The sequence below is a fragment of the Nilaparvata lugens genome, unplaced genomic scaffold (assembly GCF_014356525.2).
Source record: "Nilaparvata lugens isolate BPH unplaced genomic scaffold, ASM1435652v1 scaffold5653, whole genome shotgun sequence".
NCBI classification, from domain to species: domain Eukaryota; kingdom Metazoa; phylum Arthropoda; class Insecta; order Hemiptera; family Delphacidae; genus Nilaparvata; species Nilaparvata lugens.
Genome location: NW_024091450.1, coordinates 1 through 18,722, shown reverse-complemented (window position 1 = coordinate 18,722; position 18,722 = coordinate 1). Strand labels below are relative to the sequence as shown.

General features: G+C 32.1%; 1 protein-coding gene across 1 annotated transcript; it reads right to left on the bottom strand.

Annotated features, from left to right (window-relative positions):
- Nucleotides 1–876: 876 nt before the first annotated feature.
- LOC120356056 (ATP-binding cassette sub-family G member 1-like) lies at nt 877–17,515 on the bottom strand (the record flags this gene model as incomplete). Its single annotated transcript, XM_039444851.1, is given in 8 exon segments — nt 877–958; nt 4,127–4,258; nt 4,261–4,353; nt 4,356–4,363; nt 7,953–8,098; nt 11,049–11,238; nt 17,397–17,442; nt 17,445–17,515. Coding segments are annotated over 8 exon segments (745 nt in total), but the record flags the coding sequence as incomplete, so codon positions are not given.
- Nucleotides 17,516–18,722: the final 1,207 nt, after the last annotated feature.

Below are 18,722 nucleotides of genomic sequence, written 5' to 3'. Positions count from 1 at the left end.
AAATTAGATCTATAAGATGGTATAACTGGATTTTATGTTGTATCTCTGTAAATAGCTGAGATATATAGGCCTTGCATAAGCCTGATAGAACATTTTTTTCCAATCCCTAAGATGACAAATATTGATAAGTACATATACATCAACTCTCTACTACGGTTTGTATAATAATCCAATTATCAAAAGATGGCAAAATTTGATAGTGTGTGAACTGGTAGGCTGTTAAAAAATCTGAAAATTAATACCGTAACCTAAATTGAGAACTACATAACCCATACAAATTAGCAATCAGTTCAAGTCACCTTGAACAAAAATTGTACATAATATCAATTAATTCATAAAAAAGATATTAAAATTTGTAAAAAATATCGATTGTAAAAATATTTCCTATAATGCTACATTGTGACTTGAAACATTTGGCAGATGGCAAAACATGATAGCTCTGATATCACTTGCAAAAATTCTTAATGTAAATTTAAATAAATGTTTTATCCCTTGATATCTATATTCAAATAGTCAAAGATCAGCTGATTATATTAGTGTGAAATGGGTAATAAAAAATATGATATCTGATTTTTGCAGCTATGCCAAACTCTCAAATTGCTCCCTGGAAAGTTTACTAATCATGACCTATCAGCTTGTGTCATCTACCCACAGAGTTATAATTCTATATCACCAGCAAGTTTACACAATATTATAGGCTCCTGATAAGCAGAATAAGCCAACTTTCCAACCCTTGGTAAAACATATAAATAATAAAAACACAATAACAATAACAAATTAGTTTGGAGTGAGAACTTCAAGTATATTCACCTTCAAGTGTAGCCTTCTATTGGTAGTTTGAAAATCTGGAATTGACTTTTTGGCATCAGCAGACGTCAGTTGGACAACTTTTCCATTTTTTATCGCTGAAGATAATTTTTGATATTATCCTCGTCATCTCCGTCGGTCATTTCAATTACTATAACACAGAATTTTACATTTTAATGGTGTGTTTATTGTAAAAAACAAATTTGATAAGTTGTACGGTAATAAATTCATAGACAGAGACTTACTATCCAAGAAACCGATTGGCTTTGTATTTCATTTCGTGTGTTTATTGTAAACTATCTAATATTTTAAACATCATAGATTATCATCCATCAACAGCTGTATTAATTATTGTACTGCTGTTATTAGATTAAAAAATGTATTCATTTCGTGTGTTTATTGTAAACTATTAATATTTTCAACATCATAGATTATCATCCATCAACAGCATTGTATTAATAATTGTACTGCTGTTATTAGATTAAAAAATGTATTTCATTTCGTGTGTTTATTGTAAACTATCTAAATTTCAACATCCATAGATTATCATCCATCACAGCATTGTTAATTAATTGTACTGCTGTTTTAGATTAAAAAATGTATTTCATTTCGTGTGTTTATTGTAAACTATCTAATATTTTCAACATCCATAGATTATCATCCATCAACAGCATTGTATTAATTAATTGTACTGCTGTTATTAGATTAAAAAATGTATTTCATTTCGTGTGTTTATTGTAAACTATCTAATATTTTCAACATCCATAGATTATCATCCATCAACAGCATTGTATTAATTAATTGTACTGCTGTTATTAGATTAAAAAATGTATTTCATTTCGTGTGTTTATTGTAAACTATCTAATATTTTCAACATCCATAGATTTACCATCCATCAACAGCATTGTATAATTGTACTGTGTTATTGGATAAAAAATGTTTTCTTATTTTAGATCGTGGCTGCAGCTCAAGGCTTCTTTTTCCAGTCACGCCAAAAACTATTGTAATTTAATGATTATTTTGTTTGTAAAATATTTCTTGTATTGGCAATAAATTCATTACCCTATTCATTTATTCTGTAATTGATGTAGTAGTTTTAGCTTTTTTTTTCTGGGAAATAAACATTTATTTTTTCTTATTATTTAATTTCACTTCTGTATAAATGCGTGTAACAAATCAATATTCAGTGAGGCTTGTTTTGGAAGAAAGCTTTAAGCTTTAACCTGGCTGATTCAGGTCTGGTGTCAGAGTTTTCAGGTCGCAACTGATCAATTTCAGGGCCTCTGACGTATGACACTGAAAACGACACTGTGGCCTAATGTCATAAGTACATTTATAAGTACTATAAGTACATAAGTACTATACTACATATTTTGTAGAAACCTACATATCCCAACACATAATTATAGTGGGGTGTATAGTTACCTTTATTTATTCATTAAATTATCTATGCCTATTAATAAATTATTCAACGCATAAAACTTCTTTGTTTATTTGTATTGAATGTATAGTATCCAAATTGTATTGTAATTGTTTTGATGAATAAAATTTGATTTGATTTGATTGTACAATATTATAATGAAGTCTGTCTATTCAAGCCTTCGAATTTATAAGATAAATCTGCGTTTAACCAAAGTTATTAACAAAATGTTATTTTTCCGTCCTTATAGATTCTAACTTATTAGATTGAACATAACTCATCATACATATGATGAACATAGTGTTTGTCAAGCTCCGTTAATCTAATAGAATCTATGAAGACGGAAAAATAAACATTTTGTTGATAACTTTGGTGTAAACGCAGCTTAAACTGTTGTGTTATTTGACCGAACGTAGTGAGGTCTATGTTTTAACTCGGATTTTCATTTGTCTGTCTGTATGTTATGCAATTACGCGTTGATAAAATTCGATGAGATTTTGCAGGAATATTCCATTTTCAACTGCGCGACGATGTATAGCCCACACAAGGTTTTTTTTGAAATTTTGCATTTTAAGGATATAATATGAAAAGAAAAGGAATTCCTCCATACTCTGATATTACTATATATCTACTTTGAGGATTAATCAGACTATAAATTATTCATAATCAATCAGCTGACAAGTGAATTATTCATTGCATGCATTACACATATGTCTGGCCGTGTCTATTATTTCTATGAAGTAGGTACCTAGGGTTTCATTTAATGATGCGTGCCCATCAGTATCAATATTTTCACATTTGAAAAACAGATTTAAGATGATTGAAAATAGAATATAAAATGATTGAATGAACTAAATAATGCTGAAGGAATTATAATATTCTTGATTGAAAAACAATAATTGACCGAGCGAAATGAGGTCTAAGATTCAAGTCGACGGTTTGGCATTTCTCTTATGTTTAATGTGCCGCATTACGGCGAAACGCGGTAATAGATTTTCATGAAATTTGACAGGTATGTTCCTTTTTTAATTGCGCGTCGACGTATATACAAGTTTTTGGAAATTTGCATTTCAAGGATAATAAAAAGGAAAAAGGAGCCTCCTTCATACGCAATATTGGAGTAAAAATGAGACTATATTCATCATAAATCAGCTGACAAGTGATTACACACAGACGTGTGGAGAAGCCAGTCTATTGCTGTATCTCCATAAGGGCTATAGTTTCAATCAGGTACTTGTGGATGAGAATATTGCGTGAGGTCTACTGTTCACAGAACTACTAGTTTAAAATAGTTGAGAAATATTTTTATCAGATGAAAAGATTATCACGGAACTGGATAAATTTCATATGTCGTGTTACAAACTCAAACGTGAACTGAGTTTATCAACATAAGTGAGTTTTGATCTTGGAGAAAAAAATAACAGTTTTTATGAGTAAATTATGATTCAATGTGAATTGTGATTCAACTGAATCAACTGGAACAGGTGATATCAGATAAATATAAACACGACCTGGAAGATGAAGAACCTCAAGGGTTTAAAAGGGAAGGTTAGGAGGTGGGGTTTTTGATTTTATATGGCAAAATACTTGTATTATTAAAATTTTTTGATAATTATTGTAAAGCAGAAACAGAAATCTTGCATGTCAGAAAATGTTTGTGTTATATAATTTGACTATACGACACTGTATGATTTTCAAGAATGCGATATTCTGCCTACTCTGTACTACAGCCTACGTCACGGCTGCAGTTCCCCCACTCCAATTGCATTTCAACGAAAATACTATAGATGAGTGACCAACCTTCTGTCTACTAACTTTGACATCAGATACTTGTGGATGAGGTCCACTGTTCACAGAACTAGGTACTAGTAATAGAACGATTGTAAACTGTGTTCTCACCGAAGTCAGCCGGGTTGTAATGCCTGGGACAGTGTAGACCGACCGAGGATAGGAAGGGGACGAGCTCGCCGGTTACGCCCTGGTACACACAGAGCCCCGAGGCCAGCACATACACGTGGTCGAACATCTGGAGAGGCTGGCACTTGGCTGATGTATGGTGCACACTATCGTTCTGCCCTGGTGGGCCAGGGTTCGCAGCAGACGCAGAGTGTACGACGTCGACACTTGTCCAAGCCACTAGCAAAACCACACAAAACAAAAATCGAATAATCTATCTATATAATGTATAAATAAATGAATGTTCCAATGTATAATAAGAGAGAGTAGGGTTGTGTTTGTTCGTTTGTTCGCATCAAAACATGTCAACTTGTGGATTGCATACCGGGAAAAACGGGAATGATTATAAGATCTCTAATTCAGCACATAGATTCTGTTTTATTTTATTTTCAATCTGTATTATTTTATGGCAAATAAGTGAATTTGAATTTGAATTTGAAAGATTCTAAAAATATCAATCTTGTGCACCTCGAAGCCCAAATTGACTAGAATATTGCTTATGTTTTTCAAACGTTGAAAAAGGCAAAGCTCTAATTTCTACAGATGGGAATTACTGAGATACTGCATTTAAGATACTGTTTATAGCATTTTTTTTCTTTTTATCCTGTTGTCAATATTTGCGGTTGCAGAAGTTTTCGGGGTGATTACAGCATTTAATTTGGATTTTCGTTTAATAATTATTATTAGCTCCAATTTCTAGTGTAGAGTGGTTAAGAGTCTTATGCCCACATTCAAGTGAATTCTTTAAGGTCTTTGAAAATCAAACTTTGTGAAATATGAACATTTTGATAGCTTCTTGTATGCTACATGTTGATTTTTTATTAGGTACAAAACTGTACGGTATTCATTCTATTGTACCTTGACATGTAACATCAATGTATACCGTATCTATTATACAACCTTATAAAAGTCACCACACTATCTTAAATAAAAATTGGATTATAGTGAGCTTTCCTATCTGAATTGTTTATTATTCTGGTAGCATGCTCTTGTAATACCAAAACTTCAGATACTCTTGCACAAATTCCTACTTGGAAAAAATACTTGGAAAATAACTTCGTGGTACCGTAAATTTAATGAAATTTCAGAGTTTTCAACAACAAAATCACTATAAATAATAATGAATGAAAGACTAAATAGGTATAATAATGAATAATTGATGGAAGAGATCATACAGTTATTCATTAAAACGTAGAAACAAACAGGATTCTCCCAAAAGTTGCTTCCATTACACAATAATGACAATGATTCATTAAAAGATACAAGAAGTAAAAATTTTAAAAATGAATAAATAGAATAAGGCTAAGTATCTGGAATAAATCATACAGTTTCATTTATGAAAAAATAGAAACAAACAGGATTTCTCCCAAAAATTGCTCACATGACACATAATAATCACACTGATTCGTTAAATTCATTAAAATATACAAAAATCTGGTGTGGTACACTCACACAACTTTCCTTGCTCATTGAACTGGGAGCCTCATTCTTAAACGACAATAATTTAGAGAAATAACATAATGACGATTGGCGGCAACATAATTATTTGAAACTACGATCAGACTACTGTATATGTGTGTATATAATAAATTGTTTTCAGAATACTTTTTCCTTTGTGTTAATTGTGAAATCCGATGATTTTTTAAAAGTCGTCAAAACAGCTGTTCTACAGATGAAATGTCTCGACTATGTGTTATTCTTATAGACTGCTCTACCTACCTACCTCATGCACGAGAGGAGGTTACAAAGTCCATTTCTCAAGGATGGGGTGAACCCCCCATTAGTTTCCCAAAAAGGAGACTCATGCCAGTTGATGGAGCTGACAAATAACTATACAGAGTATGAATTTGAAATAAATCAATCGAGTAATTTTTGAGAAAACCGTGAAAAACATGGTTTTTTAGTAATTATCCGCCATTTTTCTCGAGAATATTACGCAGCTCCTGCAATTTTCCCAGAAATGAGGACTCATGTCAGTTGATAGGGCTTATAAATAGCTATCCATGTATAAATTTAAAGGAAATCGTTAGAGCCGTTTTTGAGAAAATCGTGAAAAACATGGTTTTTTAGTAATTATCCGCCATTTTTTCCGCCATCTTGAATTGAATTTTATTGAATTTCTTGTTGTCGGGTCCTCATTGTATAAGGACCTTAAGTTAAAATTTCAAGTCAATCGGTTAATTAGGAATGGAGTTATCGTGTTCACAGACATACACACATACACACATACACACATACACACACACACACACACACACACAGACCAACACCCAAAAATCATGTTTTTGGACTCAGGGGACCTTGAAACGTATAGAAAACTTGAAATTGGGGTACCTTAATTTTTTTTGGAAAGCAATACTTTCCTTACCTATGGTAGTAGGGCAAGGAAAGTAAAAAAGCAAGAATATTAAGAGTAAATTGAAATACTATCGGAAACTAAACACTACTGTTGAACTACCCCACAATATTACATATAAAATGAATTTATATAAATTTAATTATGAGAAAATACAGAAAATATGTAGAATACAACCACATTTACAGAAAATTTGAATGAATTAAGCTTTCCAATATACTCGCAAATTCATCAATGTTGAAGTTCCATTATTTCTCATACACATTTATCCAGGGATCCAATGTTAGTGCAATATTGTTAATCTCGATCTCCTCTATAATAATAGTACAGTATTCTCCATCCAAATTAGAAAATAGAGAAGAGTTAGTTTGCTGTAGACTTGAAAAACTGTATTCATAATCCTGTGTTCATATATGATTTGATTTGAGAAGTCTTTATTCATAATCATGTACGGTACAGTTACATTAGGAACAGCGTCAATAAAATACATAACAAACACAACATTAAAAGTAGTATAAAACAGACTTAAACCTCCCACAGAAATAACAGTCACAAACCTACAATGTGTTCTGTAAACTCTTGTAGAGAGTACAGACACAATGATATTAAATACTCCTTGAGTTTTATACTCAATTTTCTGATGTTCTCTATTGTCTGTAATTTCTAAAAGCAGCTTTGTGAAGTATTTCCTTCCCATGCAGTGCGTCTTTTTCTTAAAAATCCAACCTGTGCCTTTTCGTTATCCTCCCAAATCTAGTATAGTAGCCATGAGTCTCATTTCGTAGTTTTTCTACAGGGTAATTCCTAACATACATAATAACATTGAATACATATTATATGCAGACATCTCTTTCTTTTTTTAATATTCTTCCCTTGGAAGTAGAGCAGTTTGAGCTACACCTGTTGCTCTTGCCCAATCACATCTAAGGCTAGGCGCACACCAGTTAGTCAAGACAAGACAAGACATGATCAGTCACAATACTTCACACAGTTGCTTATTCATTTATTTACATTTAACAATGCACAAATCAAATACATGATTAGAAAGGGACCAACAGGCCTAGCCCAAAACTGTTCTTTTTCCAAATTTTGATAGAAGTAAGTCAATGAAGACATGTCTAAATACAATGAGAGTTGCGTCATAAGCAACAATGTGAAGTATTGTGACTGAACGTGTCTTGTCTTGTCTTGTCTTGACTAATTGGTGTGTGCCTAGCCTAAAAATTTATATTATAGGGCTACTCTTCATCAATATAAATAAAAATATAAATCTAAATACCCTTTTTAAATTTACTCACAACATGTTTTGGCTATATGATGCCATTATTATCAACTTGATAATAGATACCTACTTAGATTCTAATATTTAAAGTACAGTATGATTTTTAATTGTATTAAAATATAAATGCTTACCTCGTAGGCTCGTCTAGAAATAAGACTGGAGGGTTGTTGATCAGCTCTAGGGCTATAGATAGTCTCTTTTTCTGGCCACCAGACAGCGCCTCAGTTCTTGTATGTCTACATTCAGTCAAGCCCAGAATTCCTTGAATATCATTCACCTTTAAAACACAATTGAAAAAACATTTCATTTATGATTGATATGTTTAATCAGAAAATTCCTGAAACAATCCCTATTTTTCCCTATAGAGAATATATATATTCTTGTGTGAAAATTATAAAAACTCAATAATTATTATATTATTTTTCTGTGAATTTATATTTTGTTTATCAAGTACTTGGATTATTGATAAAATTCAACATCCATAGATTGTCATATATCAAAGATTTGTTTCTTTTGTACTGCTGTACAAGTACAGGAGACCACTAAATTATCTGATCTAATTGTAAATTTGCTTTTACTGATCTGTTTTATTTTATTTATTATTGTCTATTGTATGTATTGTACCTGTGAAATTATTGTATGTTTCTTTAATGTGAATTGTGACTTGGCTATACCGTAACTTCTATGTTCAACTGGCCCAATAAAAACTTGAAACTTGAATAAACAAATATTATTATTAACTTAGTATCATTGTAATATATATCTCTGGGAAATTGAAATAAAAGTGTATAAAATTTCTGTAGTTGTAACTGAAATAAATTCCATTTATTTGTAAAATCTAGCTTCTATAGTACAGTCATAGTGTACATATTAATGAACAGTCATTATCAGTAAGAATATCTATGAGATATCCGCTGTTAACATTTTCAAGTAGTATGTTAGGGTACGGTAGGAATAATTAGCTCATTAGTCTCCAGACTAGATAGCTATAGTATAGACATAAAAAAAATTATAAAATGAAAAATTGTTGCAACTGAATCATGGAAAAAAAGAAACTGACATGAAAAATTAAGTTTGTTTTTTGGTCTTTCAAAATTATTTCTTGAATATTTCCTATTTTAGTGATAATAATGTGCAATATTTCTTCTATGTTTAGTTTTGAAGCATCTAAATTTTAAAAACTACTTTGTGAAGATAATTAAGGACTGAAAATTTTGTGAAATGAACAACTACAAGACTCAACCTATTTCGTACTATGTGTAACCTTATCTAAATTTGGGAGAGGAATAGCACAAGGTTACCTTTTTTTTTTCTCCCTATCATTTTTGATGATGTATTTATTGTATGAATCAATAAAGAATAAAATAAGATCTCTATTGATCAAACCTTGAAGTCCTTCAAACTGTAGCATTTTCTTCCTCATTCAATTCAAATCTTCTCTCACTCCATGGTATTCATGATTGTGCCTTCTTGCAGCGGGATTTGGACGGAGTTCAGAGATGGTGTGAATTGAATAAATTAGAAATCAATATTTCAAAAACCAAGTTCATGATTTTTACCCGCCAAAAGAATCCTTGACAGTATAGTTATAAAATAATTGATACTTTTTGGACAGGGTAACGAGTCCAGATGGACCCAGCCCTTACATACAGGGATCATTTGGCTAATGTCATGAATTCGGCCAATAGATCACTAGGGTTTCTCTTGTAAGCCCTTCACTAGATGTGAGGTCATATTGAATATTTATATTGCAACAGTAGTGAGGAGCAAACTACTAGAGTATGCAGCACTTGTTTGGGAGCCATCACAGAGCACTGCCGTAAATGATTTGGAGATTATTAAAAATAAGTTATTGAGGTATCTTTATTTCAAAACGTATACAGTAATACATTTTGTCCAATAGCTTTTTCCACCGAAACTTAAAGGTCAACATTTAAAGTCCAAAAATTAAAAACCAGAAGATCCATTAGAGCATTAATGTTATTATATGAAATTCTAAATAATAATAATATTAAACTTGAATTTTGAAAAAAACACTTTTGAAGTGAAAATACACTTACTTTTGTAGTGACGATCGTTTCGACCTGTTGTTGGTCATCATCAGACTGTGGGAATTCACTCAGATGACAAGGCTATGTGTGGTAAGGGATGAAGGTGGTGGAATAGGTGTGTTCACTGCCTCACTAAGTATCCACCAACCCAACCCCCACCACAACTATTCCACCACCTTCATCCCTTACCACACATAGCCTTGTCATCTGAGTAAATTCCCACAGTCTGATGATGACCAACAACAGGTCGAAACGATCGCCACTACAAAAGTGAGTGTATTTTCACTTCAAAAGTGTTTTTTTTAAATTCAAGTTTAATTTTAACAGTGAAAAAGTATGGATATACAACAGAGTAATAATAATATATTCATGCCAGATTTCAACAATTTGTAAAATTTCCATGTTCCATGGAATAGGAATGGACTTAATCTGCTATTTCAGATACCGTTTGTCAGAACCGCTCACCATTTCAATTCCTACCTAAATAGAACAATGAGATTGTACAATAGACTAAACCCATTCCATGGCCCCTTCTATGACCGCTTCAATACATGCAAAAAATCTTGTGAAAAAATTATGCTGCTCAATTAATGAATAATTATCATTTTTGAGCTCTATACTAACTGTCCTTATTTTCAACTTTTTATTTTAATATTTTTCATCCTATACACTTTTACTAACTTTCCGGAATCTAACCAATATAATATCATTCTCTTCTAATCTTATTAGGTATAGCCTACTGAATTGTGAATATTTAATGAAGTGCGATATTATTTTCTTCTCTCTTATTTTCTTTTTTAATTGTAATGTTCCACTATCAAATATGTCATTAAGGCTATCGTACTGGAATTTGTCTGTGAGCCTTTTTATGTTTCTATGGAATAAATAGATAGATAAATAAATAAATACTTATGATACTTCTCATTCTAGATCTTTTCTCTCTCATTCGAATACTGTAATAATTGGAGTTTTAGTAATAATTGATGATGGATTTATTTTATGAATCTTTCTCATTCTAGATCTTTTCTGTCTTATTCACATATTGTAATAACTGGGGTATTATAATAATATTGATGATGCATTTATTGTATGAATCAATCAATAATCAATAAAGTGTTTCTGGCTTTTTTTATAAGTAGGCCTACAGTGTTTATCATAATGATTATAGAGATTTACCACAACTCTCCTCTGCTTGTATCCAGTTCCTGGCGGAAGTTTGAGTAAGGCTGCAAAGTTCATGACTTCCTGGAGAGTGAGCATTGGCTGCAAAAGGTCCTCCTGCTGGATATAGCACGACATCTTCCTGAACCTGGCTTCATCTCTTGCCACTCCATTCAGTCTCAAACGGCCACTCACGCCCTGCGATCTGAAACAAATCAAATCAAATAATCTTTATTCACAGAATAAGTAAATACAGCAGTAGAGACAGAATATATACATTGTAAATGAGACAAAAAAACAATTGTACAAATCAGCAATCAGCATAATAGCCTTAGTCAATTTAAAAAAAAATTGAAGATAAATTGAATAATATTGTTGTTGTATTTTGTATCATATATTTATTCACATCATACATACATGGAGACAACAGGTTAAACCCTTATATGTCTCCTTGAAACATTACAACATTCTTCATTAAAAAATTAGATTTAAAATAAACATCAAGCTGAGAATAAAACAAGAGTAAAATAAAATAAGAACAAAATAAATTATATAACAAAAAAAAGCGTCTTAACAAAAGAAATATGTGTTTTTTTTATTTAAAAAAAATCCTATCTTATAGCTAGGATTCCTATCTATCCTGAATCTATCCTGAATCTATCTAATCCTATCTATTGCCGAAACTACTTTCCAAGATAAAATATGGGAGGTGGGAGAATATGCACTTAAAATATCTTACATGGGTACAAACCATGCAATACAGAAATAACAGAGAATCTGAGAAGAAAAAGTCATAAAAAAGAGAGAAAGAAAAATGTAATACGGAAACCTGGCTACAAATATCTATCCTAAATTAAGCCCTTCAGAGTGCTGCGGAATCTGCCACGAGAGCACCCAAAGACGTCTAGGCGCCCACAAAAGAGATTCAAAAGCCTTTGGATTCTATTAATTGGAGAGTTATAATGACTCTCTGTTCTGGAGCGTGTTACAAGAAAAGAAAATGAAGAACGACGAGCTATGGATGATATGTAGATATTAAGTTTAGAAAGTAAATAAGCAGAATCTATTTCATTGTTAAGTAAAGTAATAATATGTATTATGTAAAAGAGCTTGAAAGAGTGGATTGAGAGGGAATATATTTCTGATGTTGCTTTCCATAACGAAACACTATATTTATTCCTTTGTTGTTTGTTATAGTTCAGACACTGCTGTGTTAGGTAATTGTGAATATTTGAAAAACACTTACTTTTCTTGGAGTATTGAGGAATGCATTTTATCTGAGAAGGCTGATGAAGCTCCTCCTCAGGAGTTGAAATGCATTCCTCAATACTCCAGGAAAAGTAAGTTCTTTTCAAATATTTACAAGTAACACAGTGTGTCAACTACAACAAAGGAATATTTCTTTACGTTGAATACAGCGCAATCCAATTTTAATTATTTTATTTTAATTTTATAGTGTTTTCTCTGCAAAATATTTGTTGATTCTACTGTTCTGAAGTTTCTACTGTAATAATTATTCAATTTTGAACTTAATTTTCTGCATTATTTCGAAATATTATGTTTTTCTTTTACTGTTTTGCAACTCTCACCAGCGGGAAAAGAGTTTCTTTTTGCTGGTGATGCTTAGATTTTATATTTTATTTTTCTATTCAATTTCTATCTAAATTTGAGAAAGAAAAAGTTTTGGGCCTGTGGTTCCTTTCTCAATCATCCATAGTTGAGAATGATATTGTATGTATCAATGTATGAGAAATTATGTCTATTTAATTATTTTTTAATGATATGTCATATTAAAGAGTTTGTAATACCGGTATGTCTTGGATATTCTGATTGGCAATAATAATAATATCGAGTGACCTGGCTGGCTCAGGTCTGGTGTCAGAGTTTTTAGGTCGCAACTGATCAATTTCAGGGCCTCTGACATGACCTAACGACTACTTTGATTGGCAATGAATTCAATTAAATGAAATTGTATTAACTTAATCTTTTGAGGATATTAATTTATTTGAAGCTGGAATAACATTGATTGATTATTAACACGTATTATATTATTTCAAATAAATTTCTTATTCCAATGGGGAAAAGTTAATTTGACTCAGTGGTCGTGCTATTCCTGTATATTATTAAATCTTGAATCTACAGTGAGGTCCACGTTATAATGACAGTATTTTGTTAACAATCGTATTGCTATCCTTGTCTATCATTCAACAAAGTGAATAGCCCTATCTCTTTCTCGCTTTGCTCTGTTGCCAGATCGTCTTCTAACAATGTAGATTATTATAATTAATTAACAAAATATTTCATCCTAATTATTAAAATTCATTATGAAATCATTGAAAAGTATAATTTCTTTTTTGATAAAATTCAACTGATCATTTTAAACGAGAATGAACAGTTGATATTACATCAATAAACGTGTATCAGCTACCGTCTATAGAAGGCATTGACAAGACAGAGGATCGGCAACGTTGTTCTCCTATCTTTCTCCACTGCCATTATAATAACGTGGAACTTACTATATAGCTATCGCTTATCGCTCAAAAATCAAGCGACTGCTTCTCACTTTTTGGAAGGGTGACCACTTGAGACAACTCCTTTGAATATAAATTCATGAGTTGCAAATCGGTTCTCGGTGGTTCGTAACCCACCTAAAACTGTAGGTCCATTCATCTCTTATCACCTGCTGTGAAATAAGTTGTATAATTAGCATTACCGTCATTTAATAAAAAAAAGTGTATAAGCCAGTGAATATTGTAACATACATAAATAAAGAACTCTAATCCAATCTCATAACCCACCTCATTACCACGCACAAGCCTAGAGCACATGTGGGCATCACCCTCAGGAAATATTAAATTATTTATTTGCCATGAAACACAATTTTCATGAATTATATTGAGCTAATATTATAATAAAGTACATGGAACATCTAAGTTTACATTACTAGAAAGTAATATCCAAGCACAGTTTTTGTAGGCTACACTAAGTTAATTTTTCCCTTAGATTTATATTTTGTTGATAAGAATAAGAATGATTTTCTATTCCTTTAGTGCACACAAACAATGATATCGGAATATAATTTATAACGATGCTATAACAATATAATTTGATCGAAATATTCTCAAAAATCTAAGTTTTGTTTCAGAATTACGTGAATAATGAGTACAGAAGAGCGTCATACCGTTGAAAAACTAGTTTCAACTGCTGAAATAATTGAGGAAAACAGTCGCTCCAGAGTCTGGCATATTTATTTGCTATGTTATTATGTTTTAGTTGATCAGCCTTATTTAGACTAATTTAGTCTCTCAAGGACAAACTCATCCTTGAAGAAGCCAAAAATATGGGAAATGACTTCATTTTTAAAAATAATCATTGATTAGAACTAGTATTTATTTTATTTATTTTGAGTATTACAATAGTGCGATAATATCCCTCTAGCTGTAAGCTATTTGAGGGATATATAAAAAATAATCCTTTACATACAATAAAAACAATCAATAACAATAATTATATTTCTTAATTAACCTGATTATATTTCTTCATTTTTGTAACTGATTGTTCTCTTTTGTCCATTGCACCATAAACTTAAACCGACTTAACTAAACGAAATAAGACTTATAAAAAAAGACTTTACTTGGTAGGCCTAAGCGACAATTAACAAGATAATTTCTGAGATGAAATGAGAGAAACTCTTAAGCTGTGTTAACACCAAAGTTATTAACAAAAAATTTAAATAACTTATCCCTTATAGATTCAATTAGATTGAACGGAACTTAACAAACACATATGTCCATCATGTGTATGATAAGTTATGTTCAATCTTGTGAAATGCATGTACTGTATCTCTCATTTCTATTTATTTTAGTAACTTACTTTATTCGATTGTAAATGGTAGTGAAGACTGTTTTGGGCTTAATGCATGTAGTCTGTAATAGTTGTTGTGTCATAAATAATAAATAATTAATACTTTCAATTAATCTAATTGAATCTATTAGGAAAAGTGATTTATTTTTTTTGTTATAGCTTTGGTGTAAACGCAGCTATAGTGAGGTCTACGTTATTATAATGACAGTATTTGATCACAAAGCTGATAATTTTCCCATAAAAATGTAATTATGTTTGTGAACTGTATTTTGAATGAAAATCAATTGATTTGATTTGATTTGATTTGAACATAGGCTATATTGGTTTTTTGTGTCTATCATTTGACAATGTATAGCACTATCCTTTAATACCTCCGCAACATTGAATTGAAAATTTCTTATTCATCAAAATGCACAAAATACATCTGAACAGTATCAAATTACAACAAGAAGTCATTATTAATATTGTCACACAAAATCATCCTCTACACATAAAGACGTCACAAATTTTGATAAAAAACAAGATTCTAAAATCTTGCAGTCAAATTGACATACTCCTGCAAAGATATAGGGATAGTCCATCAAATATTCCTTTATTTTTTTGTAGGTATTCCACCTCCTCTATTTCTTTCAACTCTCTAGGAAGTATATTGAAAAAATTCCACCCCATAAAAATTTTTTTTTTCTTAAAGAAATCCAATCTATGCTCTCCTCGATTCTTCCAAATCTGGTGTTGTAGCCATGTGTTTCGTTTCGTGATCCTGTTGACGAGTATTTTTGCCAGATTTGCCATTGTTCTTCAAGATATAGGAATTTAATTATTTAACAATTGTTTAATCCTATTATGAAAATTCATTAAATTATTGGTAAATACAATTTATTGCTTAATAAATAATTATTGTGCAACTAGTGCGCAAAGTGACAGTTTGCGCACCGAAAGAAACGTTTACGCCGAGCCGTAGCGAGGGCGGATGGTTTCTTGAGTGCAGCAGAGGAACTTGCGCACGTATTTCACATTAAGTTTTTCCTACAGTTACCATTGAATATGAAAAGTGGGTAATTATGGGTAAAATTGCCTGAAATGCAACAAATGTTTTCCTGTGTAATTTTATCATTGATAAAAACCTTAATCTTAAAATCCTAAAGTCCTCGTTGTCCTTGGCTATAATATATAATGAATAATATTAGCGCATTGTGCTTCGTTGCACCTCTGCTCACTATAGCAGCCACAGCAGTCACTGTTACCAACTTCATTTTGATTTTGCTGCATTGTTGCCATATAACCTACTAACTATTTTGCGGTGGTCATGCTGCAAATCTGGAGTACGCAAAGTACTCACTTTGCGCACTAGTGCGGAAAAGTGATTCTTTGCAGCCTGCAATCAGTGCACAAATGGTCACTTTTCAGGGTATCTGTAGGAAATAGTTATTGGCAACTAGTTCGCAAGTGACAGTTTGCTGCACCGAAAGAAACGTTTACGCCCGAGCCGTAGGCGAGGGCGGAATGGTTTCTTGAGTGCCGCAGAGAACTTTGCGCACGTATTTCACATTAAGTTTTTCCTACAGTTACCATTGAATATGAAAAGTGGGTAATTATGGGTAAAATTGCCTGAAATGCAACAAATGTTCCTGTGTAATTTTATCATTGATAAAAACCTTAATCTTAAAATCCTAAAGTCCTCGTTGTCCTTGGCTATATATATAATGAATAATAATTAGCGCATGTGCTTCGTTGCACCTCTGCTCACTATAGCAGCCACAGCAGTCACTGTTACCAACTTCATTTTGATTTTGCTGCATTGTTGCTCCATATAACCTACTAACTATTTTGCGTTGTCATGCTGCAAATCTGGAGTACGCAAAGTACTCACTTTGGCCACTAGTGCGGAAAAGTGATCTTTGCAGCCTGCAATCAGTGCACAAATGGTCACTTTTCAGGTATCTGTAGGAAATAGTTATTTGTGACTAGTGCGCAAATGACAGTTTGCTGCACTGAAAGAAACGTTTACGCCCGAGCCGCAGGCGAGGGCGGAATGGCTTCTTGAGTGCCTCAGAGGAGCTTGCGCCCGTATTTCACATTTAATTTTTCCTGTTACCATTGAATATGAAAAGTGGGTAATTATGGGAAAAATTGCCTGAAATGCATCAAATGTTTTTCTGTGTAATTCAATAATTAATAAATAAAATAGAATGTAGTATGTGTGTTTGAATGGCGGCTGTGTGGTGTGTGGGTGGTGGGTGGCACTGTGCTGTCCTCCAACTCAGGGTGTCCTTGTCCTTGTCCATCGTTATTATTATAATAACAGTCACTGTTACCAACTTCATTTTGATTTTGCTGCACTGGTGCTCCATATAACCCACTAACTATTTTCGTTGCCATGTTGCAAATCTGGAGTGCGGAAAAAATTTTTCCCGCACTAGCGGAAAGTGATTCTTGCGATCTGTAATCGTGCAGCAATGGCCACTTTCCAAGGTAACTGTAGGAAAAAGTAAAACATACCTGTAACCAGATATTGCATTGAGTAGAGAACTTTTTCCGGCGCCTGAGGTCCAAGTATGGCAGATAGCTGACCAGCTTTGAATTTACCACTCACTCCTTTCAAAATTCTTCTTCCAGATCTGAAACATTAATAAATGAGATGATATTACATACCCATATACAAAAATTTTAGTATATGTAATTATACTGTAAATAATACAGTAAGTATAGTACAATGAGTATCCTTAGTTTTTCTCTCCCATTCGTGCTTCTTGTAAAAAATAATAATATAATAAATGATTTAGGAGAGGTTATTCGGAGAGATTATCACAGCAGGATAGAATAAGAAAGCTCGTAAAGGCCTAGGGCTGTGCAATCCATTTACAATAAAAAATGCTGTCTCTTCACACTAAAATTGGACATTATAATACAGTAATAAAGCCATCAATGCTATATGCCAGTGAGATCCTAAATCTCAACAGGAAACCTGATCTAGAAAATTTGAAGAAAGAAGAAAGGAAAATAATAAGAAAAATTCTAGGTCCGAGATTAACTGAGAATGGTTATAGATTACAGAAAAATAGCACAGTTGAGCAACATTCAAATATTGTAACAGACATGAGAAAAAGACGTCTAAAATTCTATGGTCATATCATGAGGCTCCTGACCATAGAATCACAAAAAAATAGTAAAATATGTAGCTTCGCTTGCTTATGGAGGAGGATGGATTAGGAATGTTAAGAAGATCTAGTTTTGGCAGGAATTACTGATGATGAAATTAAAAATAGAAATAATTTCAAACAAAAGTGTTCAAATGGGAAATTATTCCAGAGATAAAAGCACCAAGAGTTGGCACAAGATGGAGTGAAGAAAGAAAAGCTGCATTTTCTCAGAGAATGAAAAAGCTGTGGGCGAACAAGAAAACCGCCAAGTCTAATAAAATCGATGATCATGATTTTACTCAGCGTCTTCCACTTCGGGAGCTCTACGCTAATAATAATAATACTAATAACAAATGAATAAAAATAATAAATAGACTGTAAATTTGGACTGTAAAATTGAGTGATCTTAATAAAAAAGTTCCATAACCTCATTTGGACTATTAATCAAAATTAGTGGAACGGAACAGTTTTGGGTTATCCTGTTCATATCTCCCAATCATTTATTTGATATTGCGATGTGGAATGTAATAAATAAATATATAAGTTATAGAACTTCAGTGGATTATTGCGAAGGGATGGTAATTACGGTACATATATTTTCAAATTCTGCATGTTCACGGTTAAAAATGTTGTGTTCTTTATTTATCTTACAAAACTACTATATATTTCAAAGCTCATGATATTT